General features: G+C 34.9%; 2 protein-coding genes across 4 annotated transcripts; one reads left to right on the top strand and one right to left on the bottom strand.

Moving 5' to 3' along the window:
- The first annotated feature begins 992 nt into the window (after window positions 1-992).
- Window positions 993-6236, top strand: LOC122298635 (probable LRR receptor-like serine/threonine-protein kinase At4g30520). 2 transcript variants are annotated; one of them, XM_043108473.1, is made up of 11 exons: window positions 997-1482; window positions 1616-1748; window positions 1861-1932; window positions 2200-2343; window positions 2921-2992; window positions 3171-3230; window positions 3325-3425; window positions 3514-3642; window positions 3739-4080; window positions 4892-5271; window positions 5552-6236. In XM_043108473.1, the coding sequence occupies exons 1-11, from the start codon at window positions 1386-1388 to the stop codon at window positions 5945-5947; spliced, it is 1926 nt and encodes a 641-aa protein (XP_042964407.1). In that variant the 5' UTR covers window positions 997-1385; the 3' UTR covers window positions 5948-6236. The 2 variants fall into 2 exon arrangements, with proteins under 2 accessions (XP_042964408.1, XP_042964407.1); XM_043108474.1 differs by lacking the exon at window positions 1861-1932 and having other exon boundaries at window positions 993-1482.
- A 578-nt stretch (window positions 6237-6814) lies between these two features.
- Window positions 6815-12179, bottom strand: LOC122298636 (serine/threonine-protein kinase STY13-like). 2 transcript variants are annotated; one of them, XM_043108475.1, is made up of 3 exons: window positions 11998-12179; window positions 10054-11054; window positions 6815-7414 (listed from the first exon to the last, which is right to left on the bottom strand). In XM_043108475.1, the coding sequence occupies exons 2-3, from the start codon at window positions 10962-10964 to the stop codon at window positions 7075-7077; spliced, it is 1251 nt and encodes a 416-aa protein (XP_042964409.1). In that variant the 5' UTR covers window positions 10965-11054; window positions 11998-12179; the 3' UTR covers window positions 6815-7074. The 2 variants fall into 2 exon arrangements, with proteins under 2 accessions (XP_042964409.1, XP_042964410.1); XM_043108476.1 differs by lacking the exon at window positions 11998-12179 and having other exon boundaries at window positions 10054-11086.
- Window positions 12180-15182: the final 3003 nt, after the last annotated feature.

Raw genomic sequence — 15182 nt, 5'->3', positions numbered from 1 at the left:
TTTTTCTTGACATTCCCCTGTCAGCATATCTCAGTCTCTCAGCCACTTGTTTGGGGTGGTGGAAAGTTTGTACATTTAATAAGAAAAGTTATAATAAAAAACTTATTAAGTAATTTTTAAATATAAATGATGAGAAATGATTTTGTAGTCTTAAGTTGTGTAAATCTTGCGTGTTTTGTTTAAAAATAAAATAAAATGTAAGAATTACATGAAAAATTTATTTTTTTAATAATAGACCTGTCTTTTTGTTAAATGTGTGTCAGATTTGCACACTCTAGATTGAATTAATATTCCTCGTAAATGATACAATTCTCATTATATTATTAAATGTCATGTTATTAACTTTGAAAAATGTTTGTAGCTTTAAGATGCGTAAGATCTGCCTACTCATTAAAAAAAGAAAAAAGAAAAATATGAGATTCACATGACAAAATTAATTTTTCAATGAGTAATTTTATCTTTTGTTTTTTTTTCCCCTCAAAGAGAGTCCATAGACTTTAAACACTACATAACTTTTTGATGATACGAATCACGACGTGTGATATATAAGATAGAGTATGTATGTATCTCAACAAATGCCGTATGATAGATTGTATACAATAACCATGCAAAATGTATTGAACTATTCTTGTCAAAAAATAAAAAAAAAAGGATTAAATTTCATAAAAAAGGGAAATTACATCACAAACTTGTTTTTAAAAGAATTTAATTTAAAAAAAAAAAAGTCACTTCTCAAACATTGCCCTCAGACAAAACTATCATAGGAGGAGACTGGGAGCAACTCAAAAATCAGAAATCAGAGAGTAAAAGGCTAAAGAAAATTCACATCAATATAAACCCAACGGTCACCATTGATGGGTTTTGATTTGGTTTTGGAAATGGGGATGAAGCCTTGAAGCTCTCCGTGTTGAAGCTGTAACAGAGTAGGATTCAGATTCCAGAGAGAGAGAGAGAGAGAGAGAGAGAGAGAGTGCGTGCGCGTGTGAAGAGAGAGGCAGTGAGCTAGAGTAGCACGCCCAGGGAGTCCACTCAGACTGATACCGGGTACAATGTCAGTACCCCACTCCAACTACGTCTCTCTCAATATCTGGATACACGCTCACGCATTCGAACACTCGCCCTTCGCCTGACGACTGATCGTATCACCCACCTGATTCGCTTCTCTCTCTAAATCATACAAAAAGCACGCACAGTTCTCTCTCTCCGTGTATAGAATCGTATAGATATATTGTATGCAATGTAGCTTCTTTTCCGTCTTCTTTTTGTAAAGCAAAGCTTGGTGACTGAAAAAGAGACGCTGTGGAAAGACGAGAGAGAGAGAGAGAGGGCGAGAGTTTAGACACTTTCGGGGTCTGTGTGGACCATGTTGTTCATCGCCTCCATTCATGACCATGGCTCCAAATCTCTTTCTTCTCCTCCTTCTCCTACATCTTCTATCTTCAGCTACGCTCTGTATATCCTACGAACCACGCAACCATGAAGGTAGGGAAGCAACCCCTTGAATTAACAGCCAACCCTCTTCTTTGTCTTGCTTGAATATGATTATTCATTTTTCTAATACATAAAAGTTTGAAATTTCTCTCTGGGTCTTGTTTTGTCCTTTTGTATGGCGTAGTGGAAGCTTTGGTCAACATAAAAACATGTCTGCATGATCCCCATGGAGTGTTGAACAACTGGGACGGAGACTCAGTGGACCCTTGTAGCTGGGCGATGATTACCTGCTCTCCCGAAAACCTTGTCACAGGCCTGTGAGTTCTTCGTTGTTTTTTGTTTTTATGTTATTAACTCAACATAGAGTTGATTCCTCAGAATTCAGGGAAAAAAAAAAAAAAGTTCCATCTTCGTTTCTGGGTTTTACAGGGGAGCTCCAAGTCAATCTCTCTCTGGCACTTTATCTGAAGCCTTCGGAAATCTCACAAATCTTCGACAAGTGTGAGAAAACTGAGCTTAGTATTTGCATTTCACAACCCCTTTTCTCAATTTTCTGTTGCTTTGCTGTTTGAAAAGAGTGAAAGGAACATGTGTCCCCGGCCAGTTAGTTGAATTAGGCACCGACCGCAGCACGGTCTTGTTGTCTGTTTTCATATGTATTTTTTCATTTCCTGCACTTCTTCTGCAACGAAATAGAGCATAACAGTGTTGTCACCTCACTTTGGATTCTGATGTTATATGTTTTACCTTGTCTGGATGTATTTGAAGATTGCTGCAGAACAACAATATATCTGGCAAAATCCCACCGGAGCTGGGCACGCTTCCTAAACTTCAGACATTGGATCTCTCTAACAACCGATTATCGGGTGTCGTTCCAGTGTCTCTGGGCCAGTTGAATACTCTTCAATACCTGTGAGTATGCTGTTTCAGCGGGTTTGTTCTTATTATCCCCCTGTTCGGTTGTCCAGAAAATGGAGGAAACGACCTTGAAGGATAATTGAACTTCAAAAATTTTCTTTTGTCCTTATAAACAAAAATTAAAACTCAGACACACATCCATACTGAAAAAATTTGGAATATATACCCGCACAAATACGTTTTACAACCTTAACTTAAGGATTTTACGCTTTGTATTCTAAACTATCAAAAGTACATATTACCTATTATTAAAAATTGATAAACGTATCCTATTTTCTACCTATTTTAATGGTCAGAATTGAATAATACTACAAAGTTCCAGTTTTTTATGATTGGAAGCTGTAATTTATCAACTTTAAGAATCTAGGATATAAAATGCCAAATCCGCGATGGTTTGATGGTGTGCGCGCGCACACATACATGCATGCATGTAGGAGTTTTAGTTTTCCCAACTACTATATCTGTCTTCTGAGCAAACTGAGTAGTTTGTATTTTATGTTTCTTTGTTTGTGGACAATGGATTTATTTATATGATGTTGATACTGTGTACTTTTGTCATGTAATGAAATAGGAGGCTGAACAACAATAGCTTGTCTGGGCCTTTTCCTGCGTCTTTAGCCAAAATATCTCGGCTTACTTTCTTGTGAGTATAGATTTTCTCTTTTCTATGTTTCTCTCAATCTTCCTCAATTTGCTTATTTGTTATCAGTATCTCTTGGAAATCGAAACAAGTGTTACGTGTGTTTCTAGTTGGTAAATGTTTTTAATATTTATTCAAAATCTGATCAATGAATTCTGTTGATAATAATCATTTCACTCAGGGACTTGTCTTTTAACAATCTAAGTGGACAAGTGCCAAGATTTCCCGCCAGGACCTTCAAGTATGGTTGCTCTGCCTCTCTCTTTCTGTCTCGACGTGGTAAAAGTATTGTGTTTTCCCTGATTTGCTTTGTGTTTCAAAATTGTATTATCTAGTATTGTGGGAAACCCCTTGATTTGTGGAAGCAGCTCCACTGAAAGTTGCGTTGGATCAACCACTCTTGTTCCTCCTTCCTTTTCTCTAGAATCATCACCTGGTGATTCTCTAAACCCCATTCCTCTGTCACAAGTTTATATATTTTCTATTATTATTATTTTTTTCTCATAAAAAATGTTACTTCACAGGAAAACACCAGTCCAGGAAACTAGCAATTGCACTTGGAGTCACATTCAGTTCTATCTTTCTCATATGCGTAGCACTTGCCATATGGTGCAGAAAAAGACAGAAAACCCAAACCATCCTACATGTTAATGGTCAGCAACTTCAGATTTCAATGTAAAAATCTCCTCTAGTGAACAACAACAGCAACTGATAATAAACCTCAAACTGGTCTCTGATATTTGTTGCAGACAACCAAGAAGGACTCGTGCGTTTGGGCAACGTAAGAAAGTTCACTTTCAAGGAGCTTCAATCAGCAACTGACACATTTAGCTCTAAGAACATCCTTGGTGCTGGAGGTTTTGGGAATGTATACAAGGGAAAGCTAGGAGATGGAACCATGGTGGCAGTGAAGCGGCTGAAAGACATGACTGGAACCACAGGGGAATCTCAGTTTCGAACAGAACTGGAAATGATCAGCTTGGCAGTTCACCGGAACTTGCTCCGCCTTGTTGGATATTGTGTGACCCCTACTGAAAGGCTTCTGGTGTATCCTTACATGGCTAATGGCAGTGTGGCCTCCAGGCTTAGAGGTTTGTCCAATCTTACTTTGCTGCAATCTCTGTCACTAAATTTTGTGGGGGAAATGATTATTTTCTGTTGTGCTCTTGTTTTTCTGAATGTATTTGTAGTTCTATATCTGCTAGGGATACAGTTCATCTGCTAATAATTACTAATTAATCAGAATCAAGAGGGAAGCTGGGCAGAAGTTTGTAACATGCTTACTCCCAATCTATAATTTATCCACTTGTAATAAATATTTAGCAACCACACTGATCATAATACAATCCTGATGAATAATACTTGTTGATGGACATGGAGTTTAGTTGCAGAACGATTTTCCTTTCTGACAATAATTTGAAGAGCTTCACCCCCAACAATGTGTTTTCCAGGCCCCAATATTGATTCAGGAGAGAACAAATTACATTAACAAAGTATAGTACTCGATGATAAGGTTCAGCCTACAACTGTTTCACCAAAGACAACAACAGAATCACTGTAATTGAGTTTGGGAAAAAGTGTCACAGATTGATGAAGAACTTGGCATCTCACCAAGATAAGGAAAGGAGAGAAATCCCTGCTCTTAACAAGCGTTTGATTTCAAGTTTCTGTTCTCAGTCATCGATTAATGTTTACAGAGATTGTTTGTGATAAAACTGACTATAAATTCCAAAACGGATAAAATTTGAAATAAAATTCTTAAAATCCTAAAATGTTTAGATAAATGATAGCTCACGATGTTTAGATGATTATGATTTTATCTAGAAAGTGCTAATAACTGTTCTTAAACCCAACTCCACCATGTATTTTGGTGAATTGCTAATATCCTGTTTCTTACAACAGGAAAACCGGTACTTGATTGGAATGCAAGAAAGAGGATTGCAATTGGAGCAGCAAGGGGCCTACTTTATCTACATGAGCAATGTGATCCAAAGATAATCCACAGAGATGTGAAGGCTGCTAATGTTCTTCTGGATGATTACTGTGAGGCAGTTGTTGGTGATTTTGGGCTTGCAAAGCTCCTTGACCGTGAAGACTCCCATGTTACCACTGCTGTCCGTGGCACTGTTGGACATATTGCACCAGAATACCTCTCTACTGGCCAGTCATCTGAGAAAACGGATGTGTTTGGATTTGGCATTCTATTGTTAGAGCTAGTAACTGGAATGCGAGCTCTTGAGTTTGGCAAAACGGTTAATCAGAAGGGAGCTATGCTTGAGTGGGTAAGTTTTCCCTGAAACGAATGCAAGTTAAATCTGTGTCTATAATTCTACAATCAACTGCTAAAAGTACAAGTAGAGGTTTTTATTTTAAATATTAGAAAGAGCATTCATGCTGTAAGTCAGCACATAAATCAGGTAAAGATTTCACATCACTTTTTTCTTCTTTTACGTTAACTGCTCTAGGTAGCTATCCCTTTTCTCCAAAAAATTGATGTAAGATCTAACCCAAAAGGCCTAGCATTTCATGTTAAGTAAGAAAAGTTTATAATGTTGGTGACAGGTGAAAAAAAATCAGCAGGAGAAGAAAGTGGAAGTCTTGGTGGACAGAGAGCTGGGGAGAAACTACGACCAGATAGAGGTGGGGGAGATGCTGCAAGTAGCTTTACTATGCACTCAATGCTTGCCAGCCCACCGCCCCAGGATGTCGGAAGTGGTCCGGATGCTCGAAGGGGACGGCTTAGCTGAGAAGTGGGCAGCTTCACACAATAATACCAATCCGACCAGTATGAACCACTCTCACACTAACACTAACCAAAGTATGTCCCGCACTGCCACTGCCTCTGAACATGATGACAATGGTCATGATCGTTCGAGCTTGTTTGGCATGACCATGGATGGGGATGATGAGGGACATTCTTTGGATTCCTGTGGCATGGAACTCTCTGGTCCAAGATAAAATTTAAAGGAAAAAAAAAAAGTAGCGAAGAAAACAGGAAAATCTTATTTGTCTGAGTTCCTTACAAGTCAAGAAATATATCTTTGATTTGGTTTACTTTTCCATAAACTTGGTTTTGTAATTTCTGGCCTCTCTAGGCTTGAAATGTAAATAGTATTACTTTTTAAGTTTTCTTCCTTCCCCCCAAGTCCATCATAAGATGTTCTGCTCCCAACTCTTTCTCAGGTTGATGTTGACCGTTTTGACTGAAAGTTGGTATGAGATTTTTACCCTTTTTCCTTGGTTGTTTGATGGGAGGGTCCTTTTCTTCTGATGCTTTTGCAGGGTCACGCGACATCTTTTATTTCAGTTTCCATTTTTTTATGCAATCCTTTCCGTTCAATCTTATCCCTGGCGAGTGACTTTAAAATTCATATACTACTTGTCCACTTGGACCATTCTCTTGTATTTTATCAAAAAGCATGAAAAACTGTCTGCAAGACTGCAAGGCATGGTGCGATCTTATTCCATGTGCTAAGACATACATCAAGTTTTCTTCTTAGGTTCCGTTTGGTTGGTACTCGAGAAAATTTAGGAACTTCAACTAGGACTATTTTTTTCAGTTTCTGTCATTCATACTTTTACTTCACGTGGAACCTTTAAAAATTGTAGGCGACTTTGTTTTGTTTCTTGTCCAGCTTTCTCTCTTCTCATGGCGTTCCGATCCAACCTCCTCAATGAAAACTTGCTTGCTAAGATCACTGCAATTGTAGCACAAACGGAACACAACACACGAATCACTACTTTTCAAGAGTCAACAAGGATGGGTGGGTTTTAAAAATCCATAAAGCTGATACCATTTTGCAGAAAATGGAAAAAACAAACAAGTCAACAATCCAAACGTGAGGGCATTGTATACATAACGTGGTCATTCTGGTCTATTACTAGTTCACAACAGAATCCGTTAAAAGAAACTCAAAACCAGGAGTTCTTAATGTAATAACAGTTCTTAATCGTGATAAATACACAAAGGCTAACATCAAAACCATTTTTCTCCTTCCCCTTCTTCGAATTTTCCCATTTCTTGTCTTGTTTCTGATCTTTTAGCTCTTGCTCTTGTTCAGTCTTAATTTTTTTTTTTTTTTTAATCAATCTGCAGTCATTGGTTGGACAATACAACACCTAAAACGGGCCTTGCGAACAGTCGTCATGATCTCAATCTCCGCATTTTCAAGCATCCTGACAACTTCTGTGAAGGGGGGCCTGACATCGGGGTTACCATCCCAGCATCTAGTCATTATCTCACTTAGAATGGGTAAGCAGTCGTTGGGAATGACAGGACGAACACCTTTGTTGACAACTGCAAATGCTGCCTGCACCGCTGTCATGTTCTGAAATGGAAGCAGCCCCGTAATGAGTTCCCAGAGAACAATCCCAAAGCTATAGACATCTACTTTCTGTGTGTACGGCCTATGCTGGATCATCTCCCTGCACAACCATAGAAAAAAGGCAGTTAGACCACACTGTAAATTTGAATATCTCAAGGAAAAGGAATAACAGATGGCAGATCTTATAAGTATATGATTTCCCAAATCGAAAAATGTCGAATCATCGTAAACTCATAACCAAACCAGATTGTAACCAAGACATAAGATGTTCACAGGATGCCAATGGTTTAATCATCAGATAAATTCACCCTCTTAAATCTCTGCTAAGAGGGGACAGCTGCAGAACTCCTTCAACCCATGTTTTAATCCCCCACCATATTTCACTAGTATGGCTTAAACAAATCCCTTTTACTGGTCAATTCGTTTAACCATCTTCAATCAACACACCACAATTTGGCAGCTTATACATAAAACGAACTGCTGATATCAACAAGAAAGTTGTTTTCTTTGAATTAAACAATTTATGAATCTTATCATGTAATTCCAGTTATAATAGTTTATGAACCCTAGGAATAAAAGGCGTAAGAAATTAACTAGATAAAAGAAGTAAATCTAAGCTGTCTCTCTGTGACATATGTGATCGTTCACATATTTAATCTACTCATCCGAAATATGGAGAAAAAACCAACAATAAAAACCATGTGTGTAGAATTTCATAGTTCCTTTTGGTTTTGGTTTTGGTTTTGGTTTTGGTTTTTCAAGTCATTCATGTCATGAGAGTAAAATGTTCCACTCGTTTGCTTATTTCGCATGATAGGATACAGAATTGATAACTGCCAAAGTCCACCACATAACTCCAGAACAAGTCTGACTTTAATATATGGAAATCCTAAGTAAGCCAAAGAAACAATAAAGTTACAACGCATAACCTCCAAAAACTTTGGTTTAAATCGTCCATAAACTGCAGTCTTCCATTGGAAATTTATAAACATCCAGTGGGTCTTGAACTTTGCCCTTATGGGAAAGGATAAGCCATTCTTCATTGGCTAGAATCACATTCCAGTGAAAGCTCATTGGCTCAACTAGAATTCAATCCCGCTTACCCTCCAAGATGTAAAACTTAGAAAGTAAAAGCAAAAATATCAGAAAACTTTTCCACAATGTCCAAGTATCACATCATACAAGTGCACTACCTTACTGTCAGAGCCTTGCCATAGTCAAAACTCTCATACCTTTCCTCACTGAGCGACATCCTAAAAATGATCTCATTTTGAACTCTCTTTTAGGTTTAAAGCCTGAGTCTTCCAAAGACCAAACAGAGCTAGGGGAAAGGAGGAGGGGTTATTTTAGGACAGTCAGATTATACCTCAAATTACAAGTTCTATGACAATTTTTTTATGTCCATTAATCCACATGTGGGGCCAAAGCAGTCGCAAACATAACCCTCACAGGCCTCAATCTTCTGCTAAGGAGTGCAAAAATGGTCCTAAATTTGCTAAAGATTCTAATGGAGCAAATAAAATAAAATCATTTACATTTTCCAACTTACAAATAATGCAGCCACACTCCAAAATCCAAGGAGCGGATGCCTTGTGCTGAGCTCTCTAAAGGCTAAATGACAGATTGTTGAGACTGTAAATAAGTTTGCACACTCCTACATAGTAATTATTTATCAAGAATTTCCATGTGGTAAATAATGACCACCACTGAAGCTAGAAGTTGCAAAACGAATTAACATACAGAGCATGAAAATGCATCTATAAACCACCCAAATCTGTAGACTAAAATAGAGTTGGAAAACAGAGAAGTAAACTTTAGTACATCAGCTTATATAGTACTAATATTGAATTGTGCAGCTCAGAATGCAACTAAGCAAGCATCCACCTGAGCCCCAATCAGTCAACCTGATCAAATGACAAATTTGGCATTCAAGGCTCACCAAACGATAGTTAGGTTCTAAGAAGTGTACATTCTTCTCAGAGGTACAAAGATATGACAAGGTCCTAGCACAAATTTATTGGTTAAAAAAAATCATATCATGTTCAAAGGAATATGCTCTAGATTTCCATAATGGTGCATGATTTCAAGCATAACCAAGTTGAAAATTGTGTTACTAACATTTAAAAACCAAATACCAAGTAGTTTTCCATGGTCCATACAAGATAGAACTTCTATTAGAAGAGTGAATTTCAGGCATTAATTGAGTAGCCAAAACCAAGAACCTTAAGAAGCAGTGACACCACCTCTGCACCAATCTTCCATAGATATGGCCCATTGACCACAAACCTAGATATTCCTCTGTAGTGTGAAATACAAATTTTGAAGTCACAACAATGTGTCTTGGACTTTCTAGCTGTTGAAAATATGTCAGAGAGAACTTAAATTCAAAACTACAGGTGAAATAATCAGAAATACAAGATGCACAGCATTCTAATTCCTGAAAATATGTACAACCTTAAAGGCTAAGAGAAGTTGAAATATAGAATAGTAAGAATTGTACAAACTATTTATCAGAATTGAAAGTAAAAAATAGAAGAAAAGAGAAATGTATTCAGATGGATTCCAATCAATACTACCTTAAAAGATTAAAAATACTATATCCACAGCATGTTGCACAAATGTAGATTTAAGTACGTGAGCACTTTAAGAGATTGCTAGAAATGCCATTGAGAGAGAGAGAGAGAGAGAGAGAGAGAGATAACATGAAAGCTTTGAAAGTAAAAGTGTCGGAAGTCTTACGGAGCCATCCAGCGGTATGTCCCTGTCTCGGGGGTCATTCCTTCAGTCTGTACCTCAATGCGTGCAACTCCAAAATCTGCAATCTTTATGGACTTGTCTGCATTAATCAACAGATTGTCAGATTTCAAGTCCCGGTGAATCAATCCAAGCCCATGCACATATGCCATCCCCCTTGCAACATCCAAGGCCTGTTTGACTGCCAGTTTCAATGGAACAGCCCGGTTGTGTCGCTTCATCAAAAACTGACGAACAGAACCCCCTTTTGCATACTCTGTCACAATGCACCATACCATTGGCTTCCGACAGCCACCAATAAACCGAACTATATTTACATGCTTCAATGTGGCCAGCATCATAACTTCCTGCTGAAATTGTTGCTCCATCAGCAGTGCCTTTTCTGGATCATTTTCTGGCCTCTCCAAGATCTTGATAGCAACATCCTCACCATTATAAGTACCTCTGTACAGTTTCCCAAAAGCCCCTTGAGCAAAAGCTGATCCCATATTGAGCTTCCTTAAATCAATTGTCCACTCATCAAAATTCTCAAGCCCCAAAGTAGGGGAATTGCTATCCATTAACGCTTGGGCAAGAGCATCATCACTCAAGGCATGCGTGACTCTGCCTCTACGATTAACGCTTACTGCAACAGAGTGATTGTCAGTGGCACGGCGCCGTAACCCTTGGTGTTTCAAAATGTGAGTGTGGGAGTCATTTGAACCTACACTGCTGTTACCGATAGACATTGCAACAGAGCCTCCACCGTTGCTTGTTTGCAGGCTTCCAAAACTGTCAATGGACATGTTGGAACCCTCATCAAGTTTATGGTAAAATCCTTGCGATAGATCATCATAGTTGTTGTCATTCTTGTTCAGGCCTATCATTCCAGTGAATCTTGCACCACCTTCCAACATTTTCCTGCCTGGGCAGTAAAATCTTCAAGTCTCTTAATTCTTCAACATTAGAAATCCCAAACTCAAAAACCCCTCAGCAGCACCCTAAAACTACAGCATCCCACAAGATTTCAGCATCGAGCCTTGATTGTAATAAACAAAAAACTTATTTTGCAAGTAACTTCTAGTTTAAAGGTCTTCTCAATTATTACTTTCAGAGGAAAATTTGAAAATTTTACAAAAAGGAAAACACATACTTTGATTGCTGGGACAGAAACACTAAGGACAGGAAAGAAAAAGAAAATACATAAGTTGAATTAGGCACCACCATCCAAAATTCCAACTGCACTTACTAAATCTGGTTGGCAAAGATTAGCTGGTTGTTCCATAAGTTGATAAAGGAAACAACATGAAAAATAAGATTCAAACTTTCATATTTCCTTCCTTCATTTGTTTCCTTGGCAGTTTATGACATATTCAAACTTTCATAATACCAAACAAAAATCACAAATTTCTTCCAAAACAAATTCGTTGGTTAAAAATGGAATAATTAGCTCAAAACAAAAAATCTCATACTAAACTTTTCTTTGGGCCCAACAGAATTTCCCCACTAGATTCTCATAATCCGAAATGAAAACGAAACTAATCAGATAAATATAAATAAATATATCCAAAAGAGCTGACATCTGAAAGCCCCAAAACGGAGACGAATGATCATCAAACCCAAACGAAATCACACTGTCCTATAGAACCGCTTGGAATATTAACATTTCTTGTAACGAAAACTTCAATTCACAGATTAAGATGAAACATACACAGCTCAAAAACAATTATATATATCCCCAAAATAATGCGAAAATTTTAGTCAACCAAAGCAATCAAGAAACAGCAAAGAACAAAATTTGAGAAAGTTCCCCCTTTTTTTTAACGAAAATAACCAAAGAAGAGAACGGAACTAACCTCTAAAACCAAGATTCTATTTTTTCTAATCTCTTCTTTTTTGTTCTTACTATAAAATTTAGAGCTTCAAGCAATGAATACTCGCGAAACGTACCTCGATCAAGAGCTCTCCACCGTAAGACTTCGATTGCAACCGAATCGGAAAGATAACCCAAAGATATGCGGTCAAGATCGCGCCGGAGCCCTCTCCCTTTCCCTCTCTCTAACTATCTGCGACTGAAAATGTAGAAGACGAAGACCGAGACGACCAACTGGAAACGAAGAAAATGGGAGGGGGTTTTATTTTATCAGTTAATTTATTAATTATATTAATATAATTTATTAATTATATTTATCAGTTAATTTATTTATTTATTATGTTTTTTTAATACTCTCTTATTCTACCATCTAACCTGTGTTTTCTTCTGTGACTTTGTAACTAATACTGTAATTATCTTTTTTAAATATTATTATGTATTTTTATAATGTTGAAATAAAAATGTAAAATCTTCTGCACATACCGATCTTTTTTTATTAATTTATTTACATGTCAAAATTCACTTTTTATATCAAATTTAAAGAATATAGTAGTATTATATAAACAACCCAAATTCATAATTTTGAAAAATAAATACATAATGAGAATCAAAACAATTCACTTGTGTAATTATAGATATTATTATATGTTATAATAGATTATAGATTTTCTTTTGGGTCTGGTTTGAATAGTGAGTTGAGACGAGATTAGATGAAAGTTTAATAAAATATTACTATAATATTATTTTTATTTTGAGATTTAAAAATATTGAATTATTTATTTAAAAATTTAGAAAAGTTATAATAATTAAATGAGATAATTGAGATCAATTATTTATTATATTTTGTTTAGATTGAGAGAGCCTTTCAATTTATCTTATCTAATTACTACAATTTTTTTAAACTTTTACACAAAATATAAAAAATAATTCAACCCTTTAAATCTTAAAATAAAAATAATATTCTAATAATATTTTATTCAACTTTTAACTTTCATCTCAACTCACTGTCCAAATATATTGAATTAAATTTGGACCCATTATGAATTAATTAAAAATATATCGACATGATACGACAGTGTCAATCCATTTATGTAAATGATTCAAATAATTTATTTGATCTGATTAATATAATTTTACATAAAAATTAAAATCACAATATCTTTCAAAAAATAAAACTAACAACATAAGTTTAAAATTACAACCCAAATAATTAAAACACCCAAATTACAATCCAAAAAAAGTGTGGGAGGTGATCGTGACTTGTAAGAACTGACTCAATTGAAAATTAAGGGAGAGTGAGGGTTTGGGAGAGAGTTAGGAAATACAAAATAAAATTAGGGTATTTTTATTTTTAGGTTAAAAAATATATAATCATAATTTTGAGTTAAAAAATTTAATTGGTCTAAACGGGTCAAGCAAATTGACCTGCTAGTGACTTGTTAGGTTTGGCAAGTGGTATGAGATACAAAATTCTCTTATTATTTTATCTCATCATTACAATATTTTCAAATTCTCAAACAAAATATAATAAACAATTCAATATTTTTAAATTTCAATTCAATTTTTAAAAATCTCAAAACAATAATAATGTTAAAATATAATATTTTAAATTTTCATCTAAAATTAAAAATTATCATCCATTAACATCAAATCTACCATAAATCGTGTTTTAATGGGTATACCTGTTTTAACTTAACCCATTAATATTAAATTCAAATATACTAATTTTGTAACACATTTGTATTAAATTGACGAATAATGTTATATATTACCCCCTCTAACTGTATTCAGCCCTAAAGTGTGCCTGTGCTTGTTACATGCCTTCGTCGGGATGGTGGTCGTGAACAACTTAAAATATCCGGACTTTTAGAACATTCAAACTTGTACGAATTATATAAAGGATTGACAATTTTTTGAAAGTCAAAAGGTTTTTTTTTTTTTTCTTTCTACCATTGAATGACAACTTGATTTCTCTAGTTATTATTATTATTATTATTATTATTATTATTATTATTATTATTATGTCAAAAACTAAAAAACTAGATAATTAGTTTTATGCTGGTTATTTAAAATTTAAATGCCAATTTTTAAGGATTTTATTACAAATAATAATAATAACTCTCTAAGATGATTTTTATAAAAGTTATTATATTTTCCAGTTGTTATATAAGATTTAAATTTTAAAATTTATTTTTCAAATTAAATGTCGCATTGTAAGCACTTTTATTTATTTTTAAGAGAAACTGTTATCATTTACATTTCATTCATTTCATTCATCAGTAAACATTTTATTAGGTATATTCTATGCACTGGCTTAAAGGTATATATATATATATATATATTTATAAACATATAAATTTTGTATATAGTTATGACTTGCTATTTATAGTAAATTATAGTACACATAAATATTTTGTAATAATTGTCCTAATGACAGCACTCCTTATCTTTTAGGACCTTGTGATGCATGCTGTTCCTTCTAAGATTTAAAACCATTAGTCTATGTAAAACCATTCAAAAGGATGCAGTAATATTTAAAGTGCCTATTTGTATAATCCATTTACAAATTATTATCATTTTTGGGAATTGTCTTTAATTATTTTTTTAGAGGAGGGAACACCTAATTAAATTGCTTTAATCTGAGAAAAATGGGCCTCCCTACAAATAAAGGCTACATGATAAAATAAAATAAAATAAAAACATATTTTTCTAGTTTTATTATTTCCCGAAATCCGATGATACCCTAAATTATTTCAAAGACTCATATGACGTAAAAAAATAAAAAATGTTACGAGTTTATATATGTTAAAAATATAATATAAATAATTAAATGTATTTATTTTTAAAAAATTTAATATTTTAAGATAAGTAGTGATTTCATATGATATAAAACAGATATTTTGAGTTTGGATCATAATTCTATATTTTATCTTATTTAAGATTAAAATTTTGTAAAAATAAATATAATGTAAAGTGTATTCTTTTTAAAATAATTTTTATTTTCAAAATAGTTATAAAAAAGGGGCGACTGGATCAACAGGTTTAGCACGAAGATAACGCGTGCTCCTGTTAACAGGGACAGAGCCAGAGGGGACGACCGTCGGCAGGCATGCAAAAATTGTACAGGCTGGTCCTTTTGGAAGAGTAGACTGCTTCAGTACTTTTGACTTTGACTCAGATATTCAAAAAAACATGAAGATTGGTAAATTAAATTAAGTTAACAAAGGCAACGTCAAAAAGGTTTTTTTTTTTTTTTTTTTTG

This window comes from Carya illinoinensis, chromosome 16, assembly GCF_018687715.1.
Source record: "Carya illinoinensis cultivar Pawnee chromosome 16, C.illinoinensisPawnee_v1, whole genome shotgun sequence".
NCBI classification, from domain to species: domain Eukaryota; kingdom Viridiplantae; phylum Streptophyta; class Magnoliopsida; order Fagales; family Juglandaceae; genus Carya; species Carya illinoinensis.
This window is presented reverse-complemented; position numbering and strand designations above follow the sequence as displayed.

Coding starts and splice junctions, on each gene's coding strand:
- LOC122298636 (XM_043108475.1), bottom strand. CDS start 10,964: ATGTTGGAAGGTGGTGCAAGATTCACTGGAATGATAGGCCTGAACAAG. Junction 7,415..10,053: donor ACATACCGCTGGATGGCTCC/GTAAGACTTCCG, acceptor ATGGTTGTGCAG/GGAGATGATCCAGCATAGGC.
- LOC122298635 (XM_043108473.1), top strand. CDS start 1,386: ATGACCATGGCTCCAAATCTCTTTCTTCTCCTCCTTCTCCTACATCTT. Junction 3,426..3,513: donor TTCTCTAGAATCATCACCTG/GTGATTCTCTAA, acceptor GTTACTTCACAG/GAAAACACCAGTCCAGGAAA. Junction 5,272..5,551: donor AGGGAGCTATGCTTGAGTGG/GTAAGTTTTCCC, acceptor TGTTGGTGACAG/GTGAAAAAAAATCAGCAGGA.